The 16,391-nt window shown below is 43.6% G+C and overlaps 2 protein-coding genes and 2 non-coding genes across 5 annotated transcripts in view; all 4 read right to left on the minus strand.

Annotated features, from left to right (window-relative positions):
- Positions 1–2,404: 2,404 nt before the first annotated feature.
- The window catches only part of RPL27A (ribosomal protein L27a), a 224,431-nt gene continuing 210,444 nt past the window's right edge, over positions 2,405–16,391 (minus strand). The window contains exons 2-5 of the mRNA XM_061380182.1: positions 5,287–5,349; positions 4,657–4,732; positions 3,698–3,872; positions 2,405–2,584 (exon numbers count right to left, since the gene is read on the minus strand). Coding sequence (XP_061236166.1) covers positions 2,456–2,584; positions 3,698–3,872; positions 4,657–4,732; positions 5,287–5,349 — 443 coding nt within the window. The 3' untranslated portion in view covers positions 2,405–2,455. The remainder of the gene's footprint in view (positions 2,585–3,697; positions 3,873–4,656; positions 4,733–5,286; positions 5,350–16,391) is intronic.
- On the minus strand, positions 3,236–3,367 carry LOC133206505 (small nucleolar RNA SNORA3/SNORA45 family). Its single transcript, XR_009723797.1, has one exon. It is a non-coding gene; the product is annotated as a small nucleolar RNA SNORA3/SNORA45 family (small nucleolar RNA).
- On the minus strand, positions 4,199–4,330 carry LOC133206504 (small nucleolar RNA SNORA3/SNORA45 family). Its single transcript, XR_009723796.1, has one exon. It is a non-coding gene; the product is annotated as a small nucleolar RNA SNORA3/SNORA45 family (small nucleolar RNA).
- DENND2B (DENN domain containing 2B) overlaps positions 7,540–16,391 on the minus strand; it is a 135,312-nt gene continuing 126,460 nt past the window's right edge. For both annotated transcript variants that reach the window (XM_061342426.1, XM_061342428.1), the window contains 6 exons: positions 13,321–13,498; positions 12,203–12,244; positions 11,084–11,195; positions 9,865–10,104; positions 8,825–8,911; positions 7,540–8,439 (listed from right to left, as the gene is read on the minus strand). In XM_061342426.1, the coding sequence (XP_061198410.1) occupies positions 8,405–8,439; positions 8,825–8,911; positions 9,865–10,104; positions 11,084–11,195; positions 12,203–12,244; positions 13,321–13,498 (694 nt within the window). In that variant the 3' untranslated portion in view covers positions 7,540–8,404. The remainder of the gene's footprint in view (positions 8,440–8,824; positions 8,912–9,864; positions 10,105–11,083; positions 11,196–12,202; positions 12,245–13,320; positions 13,499–16,391) is intronic.

Below are 16,391 nucleotides of genomic sequence, written 5' to 3' on the forward strand. Positions count from 1 at the left end.
ACACAATATCCAAGCTGGCCTTCGGCAAAGCAAACCGTAGCCAGTGGCACCTGCACACTTCTCACACTACTTTTTGTACTCAAGACTACAAAATATGGAAGAAATACTTAAGACATTAAATACTAAAGAACTGACAGTGGTGTCTGTGTCACTTGTCTGCTGCCACGTGGGCACAAAGTACTTCAGCATAAAAAGAGTCTTTCACTGTCTATGACTTGGTCAGCGTTGGGTTATTGACATCAGGGAGTAACTGTACTCCTTATTTCGCAGTATCATGCAATTTACCTGGGAGGATAAAAACAGTTTAGCTTTGGCAGTAGATAAATGGCACACACTGGGAAACAGTGGTCCCAGCAGCCAATGAGAGAAAGTTCACATACTCTTACCTCAGTATTTTACAGACTGGACAGTTCTTCTTTACAGTTCTTCACAACTGGCAGTACCACTGGCTAAGATGAACTGCTTTCTCAAAGTAATGCATGTCAGCTTTACTGTAAAAGCCCTTTAAATTTTACTAGTGCCCAACACTGTTACTTCATTAACTAGGATCAAATCACACATACTAGAGGGGCAACTTGCAACCATCAGCAACAATTCAAGACTTATAGAAGTCAGCATAATAAATAAATAAATAAAAAGGTGTCTATATGTTTTTTGGTCTGGCGCTTAAAGCAACAGCTAGCTCACTAGCTTTAAGTAATCGCTTCATCTTTAGCGCTAAAGATTCTGGCTTTGACTTGCAGGGTCAAGCCTTGCATTTGCAACTGAATTACTATAGTGATGTTATAACTAAACAAGCAATACATCATGTAGTCTTTTTAAGACAAATACATCAGAAATTCATGTAGTGCAGTTCTGGAGCTGTGCTGTTGCTTTCTATTAGCTGTAAGGAAGGCTGAAGCTAGCTGGCACTGTTTCTGTCCCACACATGGTAACTACAGCTGCATGCCCTACTTGAGGAGTGTATTGACTGCAAGTTAATGAACACTTAACTGTATTATTTTAGTCATTAAGCAACAGTTCCAGTACATTACTGCTGTTATGAATCCTTAAAAGCACACCAGCTTGGAATTGCCATCTGTCAGGCCAGAAACACTGACAAGAAGCTTTAAAAGCTTTTAGCCTAAAGCAATCTATCCAGCTAGTGTGCCTCAATGACCACATGGACACCACCCTCCTGCTACAATTGCTATGAATTAGTGACATTCAGAATTCGTACGTGCAAGCCCAATTTCACCAATTCCTCCCTATCATGGAAGAGTCAGCCTAATCTCAAAGAAATCCGACATGTTCACAAGCTGTGGTCTAGCTAACAGTGTAACACTTCTGCAATCTACCAACCAAGAGGCAACTTACACCATGAGTGACTACAAGCCTCATGTTTTGATGAGCACAGGGTGCAAATACCTCAGCTGGTACTCAACAACTGCCAGTAGTTTCTAAAGAACACATGGATTAAAATAGTCTGCATTTTGTATGTTGACTAAAACCAGAAGCAAGACAGCCATCATCCATTTAGCAGCAGCTGAAGCACTGGGGTGACAAATACAAGTTGTAATTTAGAAAGACATTTCATTAACACCACCATGAAAAGGCAAAATGAAAGTTAACCACATTGTTGAACCAAACCCAAAATACTTCTATGCATAACACTAATAAAAAAAGACAACAAACAACATTGATCACTCTGTTGAAAGTCGATGTACCAGGCAGAGCTGGTACCTGCAGAAACCTGCTTCAAGTGTGTCTCATGACATAAACCTGGCAATAACACAGTAAAAAAACCTTCAATTGTTTCTTCAACCTATTTCAACTCTTCCCACACTGCTCCCAGGGATTTCCCCTTCCTGCCCTACCCTACCTCAGTGGAAATGGGACTAGGATTGTTTCACTAGCCCAAAAAGCAGCCTATGTATCACAAAGCTTATCGATAGCAACTTAAGCCTTTCACACACCAATTTTTGGTTCACTACTACCTACTTTGTACTTTTCCGTTGCATTTCTTCCTCTGCACTCTTGCCATTACATTCCCAAAGACCATGTCAGTATCCCCACATATTTCATCTGGATGTCATTTCAGTGTACAAAAATGCCCATCAATAGGAACATGACATTTCAAACTCATGAACTTTCATGACAAGTTCAGAGACAACTGTAAAGAGGCTCACCAACTGGAAGAGCTGACTGAATACAGGAAGAACCTATCTATTTTGCTAGTCTCTAAGGACAAAACAGTAAGGTATTCCTACCAAATGCTGGACACTGTAGCAAAGCAATCCCAAAAGACAGCGAGAAGTAGTCAAACCACTAATCAAAACTCCCATAAATAAGCAGACAAGACTTAGATGTGAACAGTGACACGACAATTCAGGAAAAAAAAAAATCAGAAACTTGAGTACATCAGTGCATTTTACACATTGTCTTTATTCAAAAAATTTGAATAAAACAAAGGCTTTTATGCAACAAGCACACAGGCACCACCAACTTCTTTGATCTTCTCCTCTGCTCTTCTACTGAAGAACTTTGCTTTTACAATCACAGGCTGCTTGGGCAGCTTCCCTTTGCCCAGGACTTTGTAGTAGCCCTAGAAAGATTAAAAACCCCATTAAACACTTGTAATCAGATTGCAGGCTCCCACATTCAGACCTATCTTTTAGAATGTACTAGTTAAAACCAAAACCATGACCAACATGAGCTCATTCATTGTCTGTCTCATATAAAAATTGTATGAATGAAAGAAAAATACCCTGCATGACTTAGTGGAGTTGCACTTGTTCAGAGAAATAGTGGAAACTGAACTGAACCTTGCTTGTAACTTAGAAGCTGAATTTTAATTCCCCATACTCCACATTACACAAAAACATTTAGAAATCACCAACTTTTCACTGCTTTTCCAAAGGAGAGAGCAGTTGGCTGCACTTCCAAGACTATCCACTACCCAATGACTTCCAGTTGGTGATCTTTACCTGTAAGACATCCTGGTACCGCATAAAGAGCGGAGGACTCTTCTGCACATCTTAAATGCACAGCTGAAGCTTTTGCATGTTTTCACAGCAACAGCTGTCCTCTACCACTGTAATCCTCTCATTTTATTCCTGTCCATTACACTAAAAGGACAGCTGTGGTACAAGGCTCACTTATACTACAGCCCTTGAAGTCATCGCTTGCTAGAAGTGGTATAATTGTTCAAGTCTCTTAATTTGGGATGCAGAAAACACCCACTTGGCAGCCTAGTTTATGTTGCTGATTCGGTGGCTGGCTGAGACACAACACATCACAGCCAGTGAATAGAGATCAGACATTCATGTCCGAGAGCTATAGCACACCAAGACAATCAAATATGTTCAGATGTGACTCTAGTCTCGATATTAGAGAAGTGACTTCACACAGATGAGCGTAGCTCTGAAATGTTTTTATGCATGCTTTCAGTAACATTTTAACAAGTAACTTTTCACCACCTTCCAAAAAAGGGCAGTCCCTGTCCACAGTCACACCCAACTATGAGAAAAAGTTCTTACAGTAAAAAAAACGTAACAGCATTAAGTACCTGTGCTGGACTTCTTATATGCCAATATAACCGTCCGGAGAAGATCACAAATATTCAAGCACAGTAATTTATTTGCAGTTCAACACTCTCCTATTTGGATACACACATACTGACCAGGAATTGCAGGTATGGATATGAGCAGAAACTTACTGAGCGCACAACATCAATGACTGGGGCCAGTCCAGCCTCATTTTTGGCATAATTGAGCCTTGTCTGTTCACTGACCAGCGTCCATAGTTTATCCAAATTGACAGTAGGACAGAACTTTTGGTTTCTCTTCAAGTGATAGTGCCTCATGCCTACTTTTCCAAAGTAACCAGGGTGACTGTGAAAGAAACAGAGTGCTCAATAGATCACGTTTCTAATTCCTCCTGAACAGGTAGCACTACAAACTAACACTGAAGCAAGAGTCTTACTTATCAAAGTAATTAACATGTCACATTATACTTCTATTTGTATTAGTAACATGCAGTATTTAAGTGTAATAATCATTAGTACTGAAACCAGGGAAAAAGTATCCTCTCTAGAAATGTCTGTTCCCTTGAACTCACAACTCAATCCCCCTCACTGATGAGTCTGGTCCAGTCCTGTATCTCCCGGGCAGCTGGAGATTGCCCAGGGAGGGCAGCTCTGCCTGAGGGGTTTCAGCACCCCTGTCACTAACCTGGTGACTGACTGAGTCAAGAACAGAAACAGCCAGTGAATATAGATTAGTGGTTACTATCCGAGTACTCTAGCACACCAGGACAACAGGCAGTGTCCAGATGTGACTCTAGTCTCGGCGACAAGACAACACCCCCTACCTTTACGGCACACAGCTAAATAGGATGCAGTTTGGGTTTAACACAACATTTTGAATTTACACATTTTATGTGTGCATTGTTATACACACTGTAACAGGCAGGTCTGGTTGAACCCCTAAAGCTTGGTTTAAGTGAAAAAGACTTTGATAGGAGGGTAAATGGGGACAGGGGTTGACTGTAACTGTAATCCCACATTTCATGTTACAGCTAAAAACACACTGCTGATAATTTATTCACATTAAAAAGTTAGTTTACACTTAAGGAACATACATTTTACTACTGTATTATTTAAAATGCCAAGCTTACTATTTGTCAAAGTTAATCCTGTGGTGGTGCATACCCCCAGCATTACCACGTCCTCCAGGATGTTTCCTATGTTTGCCTAAGAAGAAAAATTTGAGTTTGTTAAACTAAGAATATTACATATAAAACCTGAACTTAAAGCATGTTTTTCATTTCAATGCAAGCTAATTATTCTATTCCCTCTTCTGAATTAATTTCAATTTAGGAAGATAAGCAAACTAAAAGGTAACACTACAGAAGGAAAAAAAAAAAAAAAAACATCCACAGCATTCCTCTGGTTAGCTTACAGGAGTACAAGACACCACCAGTGCTAGCACAAGTGGGGTGACAAGAAACAGCAGAAATAGTCTTAGAAGGTACACAGCCCTGCCCCATATGCTTCCAATGTCGCAGAGCCAGCGCCTACCACTTGAGCACTACTGAAATTAAGTTATAAATCCAGTGAAGCCTAAAAGAACGTGCGTGATTTCTGCTCAGCCCATCAGGGTGGCATCTGCCCCACGGTGAGAGCACCACCCACATATACTGCACCCACCGGTGCTGCTCACCAGTACCCGCAGCGTGCACGGCCCCCAAAACACAGCAGCATCCCCTCAGCGCCGGGGATGCACCGGCAGCAGCCCCTTCACTCACCAACGCGGCCGTGGCCATGACTAACATGTCCCCTCAGCTTCCGGGTCTTCCTTAGCCTGGAAGGCTGCGGGAAAACGGGAGAACAGCTGTGAGCAAAGCATCAAGAGGTAGCACCACCATCCGCCCGCCCTCGGGGACAGCGCTGCTCCGAGGCCGCTGCCCCTCTGCAGCCACGCGCCATGGCGGCCCAGACCCGCCGCGGGAAGGCCCACGCGGCCTCATCACCCCACTCTCCCCCGCCACACCGTGAGCAGGCCGCGGGCTCTGAAAAGCGTTTTCCTCCACCCCCACTGCTCCCTAACCACGTCCAGCCGCACGAGCGAGAGGCGACGGCCCCGGAGACACCAGCGCGGTCAGGCCCAGCCCTTCCCCGGCAGCACCCACCATCTTCCCGGCGTGCGAGAGAGAAGAGAAAGAGGGCGGTGCTCGCGAGAACTGGGAAAAGCGCCGCAAGAGCGGAAGTGGAACTGAGCTCTCGCGAGGTTCCGCTGAGGCGCTTGGGGTGGGGACAAAGAGTCGCGAGAGCCGTGGCTGCGGCGTCGGGGGCTCTGCCTGGGCTTGGGCCTGTGGGCGATCTCAGAAGCTGGAGCAGCCTAGAAGCGCGGTCCTCCGCAGTGCCCCGTGGCGGCAGAGTTCGCTGGTCCCCCGGGGCTGCCGCCGCTCTGCCCACGGAACGGGCGCAGCTCTGAAGAGCGGCCCTGCGAGTGGCCAAAGGTAGCGGGGCAGGCAGCGCCAGGTACCGCTTGGTGTTAAGCCACAGCGTGTGCTCTCTGTCCTCTCTGGTCTGTAGCGAAAGTAGGGTCTTAAGCAGAGTTTGGGAACACTTGCAAGCTTGGTAACTTTATTAAACATCCGTAACAATGAGGGGAAAAAAAAAAACACAACTATGTATTTAACTACCTGCCACACTAGAGTGACAATTCTTGGGAAGCATCATTAATTCTAAAGCTTGTTTTTTACGTATTTTATACTGTGAGATTTAACCTATTTAAAGGGCGTTGGATCTGTTCTTCGTCACGATTTCCTGCTCAGTTCAGTGGTGTGCTACTAATGATCCATCCTGGGGAACACCACTGGTTTTCACAACTTTCAGAAGGCAAAGTAACACCCTTCATGGTTTTGGTTCATCTAACCCTTTCAAACACAGTAGGCCTGGTTTATGTTCTTGTACATCAGCATTCTGTGGCTTTTCCTTGCCTTTGTGGGAGCTCTTCACTGCTGCGCTTCTTCAGCCAAAGATGATCCTTTACCCATAACTTTCTTCAGAAGAATATGTATTTCCCCATGTATTTACTAGCAGATGTTGTTTGTAAAATGGCCAGAATCCACCCATACAAGTGAAGTTATTCCTTCCACTCTGAGGAACTACATCTATACAACGTATCTTACAGTGAAAGGAATAGAAATTAACATTGATTACATTTCCATTGAATCAAAAGCAGTGATATTTTACAGGCTCTTCACAGACACTTCGGAAGCTTTTGTACATACACAAATGTGAGGGAAGGAAGAGAAAAAGGAAACGACTTCACCTTTTTAGTGAACAATCCCTCAATTTTGTTCTATGAGGCTGATAGCAAACCAGAACCACTGTCAGGTTAGGAGCTGCGCAAGCCTCAAAGCCAGTGTATTAAAGAAGCCGCACTGCAAATGAAGAAATGTTGTGCTTGAGGTTTTAAAAGGGATCCCTAGCTAGTTTTCATTAGCTGTTTGACTTGCAAATATATTCAAGTATTTTATATTTTCTTCAGACTAAGGGAAACATTGCACAATCTCCACAGGAGTTGTTTGACCAGATCAAAGATGAACGTGGTACTCAGCATTCACGGCTGTGAAGGTGGCCATGGCAAGCTTAGAATTCCCATCAGGCTGCTAAAACAGAACCACCACCTGAGCAGGCTACAGTAAGTGCAAAGGAAAAGCAGGCTCCTGTGAAATGTTGGTGATCAGCTCACCGGAAATTAAGGGAAAGCCTGTCTGCATCCAGCTGCTCATATTCTACTTTGATCACCTAACCAAGGTAGAACAAGACCAACCTGAAAATACCACAGTTGAGGAACAGTATATGTGATACAGTGACAAAAATAACTTGCTGCTAAACCATTCAAATAAAAAACAAGTTTTAAGAGATGCTTCTGTTAGGGGTACAGTTACCAGAACAGGGATGTATAATGCCTTGTCTCAGCCCAACGAAAAACATCGAAGAAAAATCAAACTACACGTCATGAAACAGCAAACCTACTACAAGACAGGTTCATAACCATTTCATATTTTAATTACAAATTCATTAAAAATCACAGGGAAGTTACTGGTTTTGTAACCTACTCAACATCAGAACTGCAGAGGTTTGCAATGAATATAAACAAACAGGTATATTTACAGAGTTTATTAGAAACCATACATACATACATTAGGAAAGGCCATACTGTACCTACTCGTCGCAGCTTGCATGTCAAAGAGCTGAGATCTCCTCAGGTTTAGCAGTCTTAGTGCAGAATGGATTACAAATAGTTTACTGACCAGAGTTCAAACCAAGTGAAAGTTTTGTATTGTGAACCAAGTACCTTATTATCAAGTTACTGTTATTTTTCTTTTAAAATTAATTAAAATGAAAAAAAAGGGGGGATGGGGACACCCAAACAGACAACTCTGCCACATGAAAGCAGCCACTGTGCGTACAGCCTCTCCCACGTACCCGAGTTCATTCACCTCGCAGTATTCAGGCATCAGTGTAGCTCTCACAAACATCCCTTGAAATCAGTGGTTCTGCTGAGACAGTCAGCTGCACATAATCAGCTATTCATTTTTTGCACCAAGCGTAACTCAGTTCATACTAAAGAAACAAAAAGCACCTGTTATTCTCAGGAATATACAAATATTTACCACAGTCTTCCTTGCTCATTACAAAATCAGTTACAAAAGCTTACAGCACATTATGTACAAATTCTACCCAAATAGATATAGGAGCCATCATCGGGCACACTAACAGCATCGGTCGTCACATAAGGCTGCAGTCATCTCACCCTGCTCTCCTCCTGCACCAAGCTCTGCAACGTTGCAGGTGCCTCACGCAGTGCCATAAATACAGTCTTTGGATTGGCATTTCAGCAGAAAGCAGTTAGTTCTTCTTGTGAAGGAACTTCATTTTGTTTCCTAAAGAAAGCACATCATCAGTCTCCACACATACTGAGAAGCCGAGGGCAATCAAAACTTACTTAGCAAATGAGCCTAAATTTGTCATGGAATTGCTGTAGAGTAACTCTCCTACTGAACGCCAGCAGGGACAGGCAGCTAACAGAACCTGAGTGGTCAAGTGCCTTTTCTCCACCTCTTTGGTCATGGTTTGGTTTCACTACCCCCAAGTGAAAACAAAAGTGTTAACAAGGATCACAGTTAAATCTGGTTTTGTCAGCTTTAAGTATGCTTTTGCTGTTTTCATGTTTCCTATCACCTCAGGTAAGGCCTTATTTAATTAAAAAAAAAAAAAAAAACAGACATGAAAATCTATTTCAGAAATACTTCTAAAGCTTTTCCTCACCAAGGCCTCGTAGAAACTTGTTTACTCCGCTTTGTTCCGTGTCTGGAAGCTCTTCCAAGTACTGTTCTACTCTCTGCTCGAAGAGGCCTGTGGAGGAGGGAGAAAACGAAGCTGAAGTGAGCTGCGCCTGACTGGACCCGCTTACCCCAGCCCCTTGCGCACCTCCAGCTTCTTATTTACAGAGTCCTTCACCTCCGCAACACCGCAACCCGTTACCGCCCGTCACTGACGATCCGGTATCGCGTGGCATCACGACTATCGCGAGCCCCAGACGTTACGTGGAGTTGAACAGATTCAAGCCACTGGGTGAAGGCGGCTCCCGCCCGGGCCGGCCGCCCTCTCCCCCCGCCCTTAGATCCGGCGCGCCACCGCTCCGGGCCATGCCGGCTCCAGGCCGCCGAGCGGGATCACCGCCAAGAGTGCGGCTCCGCTCAGCAGTGACAGCCTAGGAGACGGGCCCGCCGCCGCAGCAAGGCCCGACCGCCCCGGGCTGCGCCTCCTGCTCCCTGCCCTCGCCAAACGCGACCCTGGCTGCAAGCCCCGTTACCGCCCGGCGGCGCCTCTAGGTACCGGCGCGAGCGGGATTGCGATCCGGGCGCGGGCTGGATTCCCGGCAGTGCCCGCGCTGTTCCGGCAGGCGGCGCTGCAGAGTCCCGGGCACGGATGGGGGAACGCTGCGTGCGGGAGGTGGCTCCAGCCCCTGCCTTCGGTTGAGCATCGAGTGAGCGGGGCTTTAGGGGAAGCTTTCACGCCTTCCCCCGCGGGCACTGGCAAGGGGCCTCCGGGACTGTGCCCTTCGCTAGGTGACTCCCAGTCTCACGTCAGTGATTTAGGGCATTCGGATGTGACTATTCTATTGGTTAAAGCCTTTATATTACCCCCACCATAGCTACAATCTAAGCCACAAGAATCAAACTGTGTGTTTCAGATTTGTCAGCTCCCAAGAATTTGCTCAGCCCTGGCAGCAGAGAGGGATGCCAATCACAGCACCTGCGCACAACACAAGTAACCGATGCTGCAGGAAAGGCAACCACCCTTACCTTTTGCCCTGCATTTTCTCAGCTCTCTGTCCTGGATGAAGCCAGCAAACATTTGGGATTCCATGAAAACTTCCAAGAAGCGGCGGATACTCTTGGAGGCCACAGATTTACGGAAAGCCTCCCTTTGGAAGGCACGCTCTCCTTTTTCATTCTGGGTTAGGAACAGGGAATAATGGCCAACTGTCTCCACAAAGAACCGGATAAAAACCTCTGACACTAATCCATTCAGGGTGTTACATTCTGCAAAATAAGGCGGCAGTAAGACACCAAAATCAGCTGCTACCAGAGCTGTCAGCATTGTCACCCATGCAGGGCCAGGTATTGTCAAGTGGTTTACTGTCGTCGTGCTAGTAACTGGGAGGTGCTGTACCGGCTTCTTGCAGACCTGGATGTACACCAGACAGGGTAACAGCTTTATAATCAGGAATGCAGTCTACATAACCCATGTTTCATAACCAAGAGTCAATGAGAACTACAAATCCTGAGGAAACAGCCCAGAAAATTAAAAATTTTGTGAGTGTTTCATCAAAATTACACCTTGTATTTTAACGCTTGAGTACGTTTTCTTGAGAAGCTTCTGAATGACTCAGAATTAAAATGTTTGCTCTGGGGATAATAAGCCTTTACCAAGAACTGATCAAAAAGGGTAATGTTGTAGAATTTGAGTTTTCATCATTTCTGAGATGTTAAAGGAGTTTTACATGTGTAACACAGATGAGTAGAAATAAATTTCAAAACCTGCACAGGGGCCTGTTTCATACCTTTTAACCACAGGCATTTAAATTCACCCAGGGTGGTTTTTATAATTGCTGGAGAGAAATATGAACCTTCAGAGGCAACTCAGCCCCTCTTGCACTGAAACTGTGTTCTGGAGGTACCTGCTTCTCTCCCCTGAAAATACCAAGCGCCAAGAGCAACTCCAAACTCAGACACACCCCAGGCATGTACAGTTATCTGGACTGAATTAGGGCCAAGTGAACTGCAAAGCTCTATTTGAGTCAAGGTTTAGAGGTATGTCATTTACAAAGAAATTAAAATAGGTAGCTGACTGTATTACTGTGGGTTGATGCTATCAGTCTCATTCCCTGTGTGTTCAGAGACCATCTTTGATGTTGCAAAAGGTATCCGAGTACTAAAGCCTCGTCTTTCTCGTGGGTAGGTCGTCTCAATACTATCTACATGCTTGTCTATACAAATCCCTTTTTACAAATGAACTTACCATCATCTGAATCACTGTCTGAATCCTGATTTATCAGTTCATTCTTTCTCTCTAGAGCCTGCTCCAGAGCAGCTTGCAGTTTTCTAGGTAATAGCGTGTCTTCATCATCCATCTGACAGAGGAAAAAAGTAATCTTTAGATCACATTATCTGTGCAGCAACTACAGCAAATACTTTTGCAAGGTTTAAAATTCAGAAGAAGAGTGTTTTGTATCTGCTACTGTCATGGTACATAAACAAAATAATGAAAATCTTTGTGCAACCATCATATACTTCTAAACGAGATTTCTTGTCACTCTTACTGAGATTAAAGCCAGGAACAATAATCCAAAGAGCAAGACAAACATATAGAAACTTGGAACCAGCTCTTTACATGACAGAGTCCAAATCAGTGTTTTTAACTAAATACACATAGTCAATATCTAGGTATGTGTACACACAGCTGCTCTAGTTGGGTTTAGGCAGCTTCTTTGGTTCTTGACAGTTGTTTTTACTTATATTCTAGTATACCTTGTTTTCTGAGTTTCCCCCTGTTGCTCTCTTTATCTTTTTTAATGCTTGTTCAGCAAAAGTGAGCAGACACAAGAATCTTAGCTCTGCAACCACTGTTCACCAGCCATACATCCAGGGACTCATACAAGAAAGTTTACTTATCTAACCTGCATATAGTTATTTCTGAAACTATTTAGCACCCCATTGCTATCAAGAGATGGTGCTATCAAGAGATCCTTCATCTCCCTGCTTACAAGGCTCCTGCTTTTCCTACCACATTAATCTTTACCTTTTCTCACTGAGGAACTTTTCTTTGCAATTTTTTTCCTTTTCACCTCCAACAGTGTAAGTTTTCTTGCTAACATGAAATTATAACCTTTGGATGTTTTCTTTGCAATGTGAATACAGTTCTTGATTTCTTCTGACAGTCATAGCCTCAATCCCTTTTCCATACCTGAGAAGTACTTATTTGCAGGTGAAACAGAAAAAGAGCACCTTTTTCTTTTTCCTCTAATCTCTTTCCCACTGCACAATTCCAGCCAAATATCTCTAATCAAAGAAACCTAGTCATATTACAGGAGTAAACAGGATTCTAGTCTGCATGGCAACATTTTGATCTGTACTTTACCTGTCTGATGAATCGATCAGATCCCAGGTTAACCATCAAAGCCTACGGAAAAGAAAACACTGTAGTGAAACATATCTGAAGAGACAGAAAACATTCCCTTTTAATAGAGAAAGATCATCTGAACAGTCCCAAGCCTCAACATGAATCAAAATTCCAACTGTGAAACAACAGGTTTTGTGCTTTATAAAACAAGAAGATGAATTTTTTCTTTAGAGCTTAAAGTCTAATTTAACACAGTCAGATGCAAAATATCTCATACCAGGTTAATATATAAAGATCTAAAAGGGTGGTGCAGTTTTCTTTAAACCTAAGCAAGTTTCTGCTAATCACTTTTAATGTGCAGGTGAAGAGTGTTTTAGAGAGGTTTAAAGAAAACCATGTCACTTGAGGCAGCAGGGCTTCTGAAAAGCAAGAGTGTGAAATATTAATGATCATGAAGCAGCAAAGCTGAGAGATGGAGCTGGGATGATGTGGGAGAGCAATGTTGGGAAAGTGGGAGGAAAACAGAGAAGATATTTACATGGGCCAGAGGCACAGAGAACCTTGAAAGCAAGCACAAGAAAAGAAAATTTCATTAAAAAAATGACAGAAACTAATCGGAGTAAGAGAGAAGAGTGGGACCTTGAGTGTTTTTGTGGTGTTTTACTGGAAGAGCTGATGAACTGGAACTCTCGTTTGATTTCCAATACAGTATTAACAAAAAAAAAAAAAAAAAAGCCTTAAAGGTTTGATTTTCTGTGCTGGCTATGGCTTCATGCTCAAGTTCTGTTAGCATTAATAGGTGTCATAGCAGGTGGCACTTCACATCTTCCTCCTCTTGTTCCAGATACAACAAAACCAGAACAAATCAGCATATTTATACTGTACTTACTTGCTAACCAGGTTAACATTCACTTCCCTCTATCAGGGTGCACATCTTCTGCATGTGAAGAGGGGCAGAGTAAAGAGAAGACTAAAGCTAACCCTGCGGTTTTACCAAGACACAGTTGCCCATAAGAATTAAGCAGAAAAGAAACAGATTAAAAATGAAACATGTGAGAGTTTGTGTGTGAATGGCAGGCCCTCTCCAGGGTGGGACAGCTTTACTTCAGGAACACAATTCTGGTGCCAGCTCCTACCTCCTCTACAGGCAGCTCCTTCAGTTTGGGCAGAGAGCTGGAGAGCAGACCCACCAGGAAGGGGGTAGGGCAGCACACGATGTCAATCATGGATGAGGGCAGGACAGGAATGAAGGTGTGCTGCCAGGAGAAAGGGTACAGCAGGGCCACCACGGCATGCGAGCAGCTCGAGAGGGTGCTGGAAAGGCAGGAACAACCAGGTTAGCAGATGTCTAGAACAGCTACCACCTGCTGGGAAACGGCATGTTAGAAGGCAAGTGCCTGCCCTTCTATCACTTCTCATGGCCCAGGTCCCCTTCTGGACCCTACCACTTCTGTACTGCACAGCATCATAGTTCCTCCTGTGCTCACTCTAGGGGATTTGAAACTAAAAGTAAAAAACTAGACTCAGTTTGTTTCATTATAGCAGTCAGGAGACACTTTGATCTAGAAGACAAGGCTTAATGTTCCCAAAAGCACTCAACAGCAGTCTTGAATGATGCTTAAAATCCAAAAGCAACTTCTGTGCATGGCTGTTATGACCATGCCAGTAATAAAAATGCATGATTCTGAAGTTCTTATGTCGAGCACTAATGCACAAACAAGGGAAAATGGAAATTAAAAATAGAATACATTTGGAAATACAATATTAAGAGAACCTTCTACTAAATCAGATGTACCTCACCCCCCCAACAATCAATACCTGTGCAAAAGAAGTGTAGCAAAAGCAACACATTTTTCAAAGTTGGTATATTTTTGTGACAACTGCATATTTTTATTATAATACATCTTACTTGGCTTACTGACCAGTTCTAGTGATAAAGGTATTAACCCTGCTCAATACTGTAAAATACTCATTGATATCTCTAAACATTAAGACTTGCTACCATTTGTGGAAAATATCTTGCATGCATTGTTCTTCATCTAGTGAATCTGATTCCCTTCTACAGTCACATGTTTTCCAAATGGTAAAAATAAGGGAACACCATTACCAAGCTAGTTTTTAGTATCAGGGGAATAAGACAGGCTCTCCATTTCAGAGCTTTGATTTTGGACTGAGTTCCAACATCTGCTTCTTGCAGCTGAGGATGACAGAAATTTGGATATTTACCCAGCCTAGCATGACTGAGCTAATTTTCTCAGAGTGCAGACTTCTGCTGTGCTTAGGGTAGCCACCCTAAGAACTATAAATAACTGATAACTTCAGAGCTGTTACTGCACGAGAAGGCTGGGGAGAAATGCTGATTTCTTCTACTGCAAAACTTGTTGGAGACTTTAGGTGGCGTCAGACCTCCACCGGAATAACCCTCAGGAGCGCTTGTAGCTGAATGTTCCGAGGGCAAGAGAAAGGTTTCATGTTTGCTCCAGTCAGTGATTAACCTTTGAAGTTTGCTGAATGGGAAAAGTGAGAATTAGACGATAAAGAAAGAAAAGGCTGGGGAAGAGCAAATGCTAGTCTTTTGCTGCAAATAATCTGTTGGGCTGGTTTTACTTGACTTTTCCTTTAATATCTGTCAATCACAGCAGGTTTTTATAACATATGTCACCCGACACAGGTTTCTTGTAAAATGATGCATATCTCTTATCTTTTCTTTTTTTTCATAGCAGGCAACAGTGCTGCCATCGCCTCATGTTTTGATCTCAAGTGTTTACCATAGCAAACAGAGTGGTGTGTTTCAGAAATGCTGTGCTGCTCCCAGCACTTTCTCAAGCTCACTGTAATGACTCTGTGGCATTTTCAGCTACTACAAATTCAGTCCGCTAGGCAACTAAAAAAGGAGCCACGTTAAGCTAAAAGCAGGAACACAAACTTTCTTCTGATATTCAGTTAGCATTTTTTTCCTTTCTATAGAATGCCCTTTTATAACTTGTTGTTTTATACGCAGTGCTGTGACGTAAATCAGCCCCTGCATCCTCTCGTGAATGCTATTCCCACGCTAGGGGATGCTTCAGGCTCTCATCCAGAACACTGGTTTCTCTCACAGAGCTTTCCTGGGAGCTGGCAGGGGCAAAACAGCAGCTGAAAACAGCAAGTGGCCATGGGGGTTGTCCTGCAGCATCCCCCAGGTCACACCATCACCTTTGTCAGCATCGTGACCTCTGCATTTTGAGGCTCTACACACAGTTTTTCAAACCTCTGCCTCAGAAAGACTTTCCCTGTGAGATGTCTCACACTGACCCCCATGAAATACTCGCTCCGAGCTTTCCGTCCCCAGGTTGCCGGCTGCCCTCCCTCCTGGATGCTGCTTGAGCAGAGAGCGGCGGGAGTACCACACACAGTTACCAAACTCCTGCTCGTACAAAGTGGCGGTGTTTCTTCTGTAGCTGGAAACACTCATTTTGTTACACGCATAACTAAAAAAGAAAAAATAAATGGACCATGGCAGTGTTCAAGGCCAGGTAGGATGGGGCTTTGGGCAACCTGGTCTAGTGGAAGGTGTCTCTGCCTGTGGCAGGGGGTTTGGAAGTGGATGATCTTTAAGATCCCTTCCAACCCAAACCATTCCATAATTCTATGACTGTGTAATTAGAAAGAACACATATCTTTGACTTCAGTGTAAGGTTTTTGCATTCATAAGGTAAAATCTAGGGATGATGGATGTAAGGGAATCCACAGTTTAAATCCCTAAAATATGGTTCAGATCCTTCTAAAAGAGAAGCGTGTTTGGCAAATTGAAAGAGGAAGCCCTACCCTGGGAAACCAAGTCCGCTGTAGTTTTTCCTTTCAAGACATGCAACCCACACATTGTCCCACTGTTCTTGTTTATGAGAACAAAGTCAGATGGTTTGTATTCTTTAAGGTGCGTGGAGCACGCCAAGTAAAGCAACAGGATAGTCAAAGAAATTAGATTTTCAAAATAGTTTTAATACTTTAAAGGCAGTTTTGATGATCCATGGGGCTGGTTTTGAGAGTGGGCTTTTTCATTTGGTCTGTGCAGCTTCACAGGAACACCCCTTAATACTCTAGCTGTTGTTCTACTGGAAAACGCTTCTTATATTACCCATATGCAGGTAAGTTTATACATGGGCACAAGAAACCAAACCATTGCATGAGTCAACACTAATGAGCAGCATAAACCACCATATCCTTC

Source organism: Neopsephotus bourkii, unplaced genomic scaffold, assembly GCF_033783945.1.
Source record: "Neopsephotus bourkii isolate Nb327-2 ecotype Australia unplaced genomic scaffold, CSIRO-AGI_Nbou_v1 NB_1792, whole genome shotgun sequence".
Lineage (NCBI taxonomy): Eukaryota > Metazoa > Chordata > Aves > Psittaciformes > Psittacidae > Neopsephotus > Neopsephotus bourkii.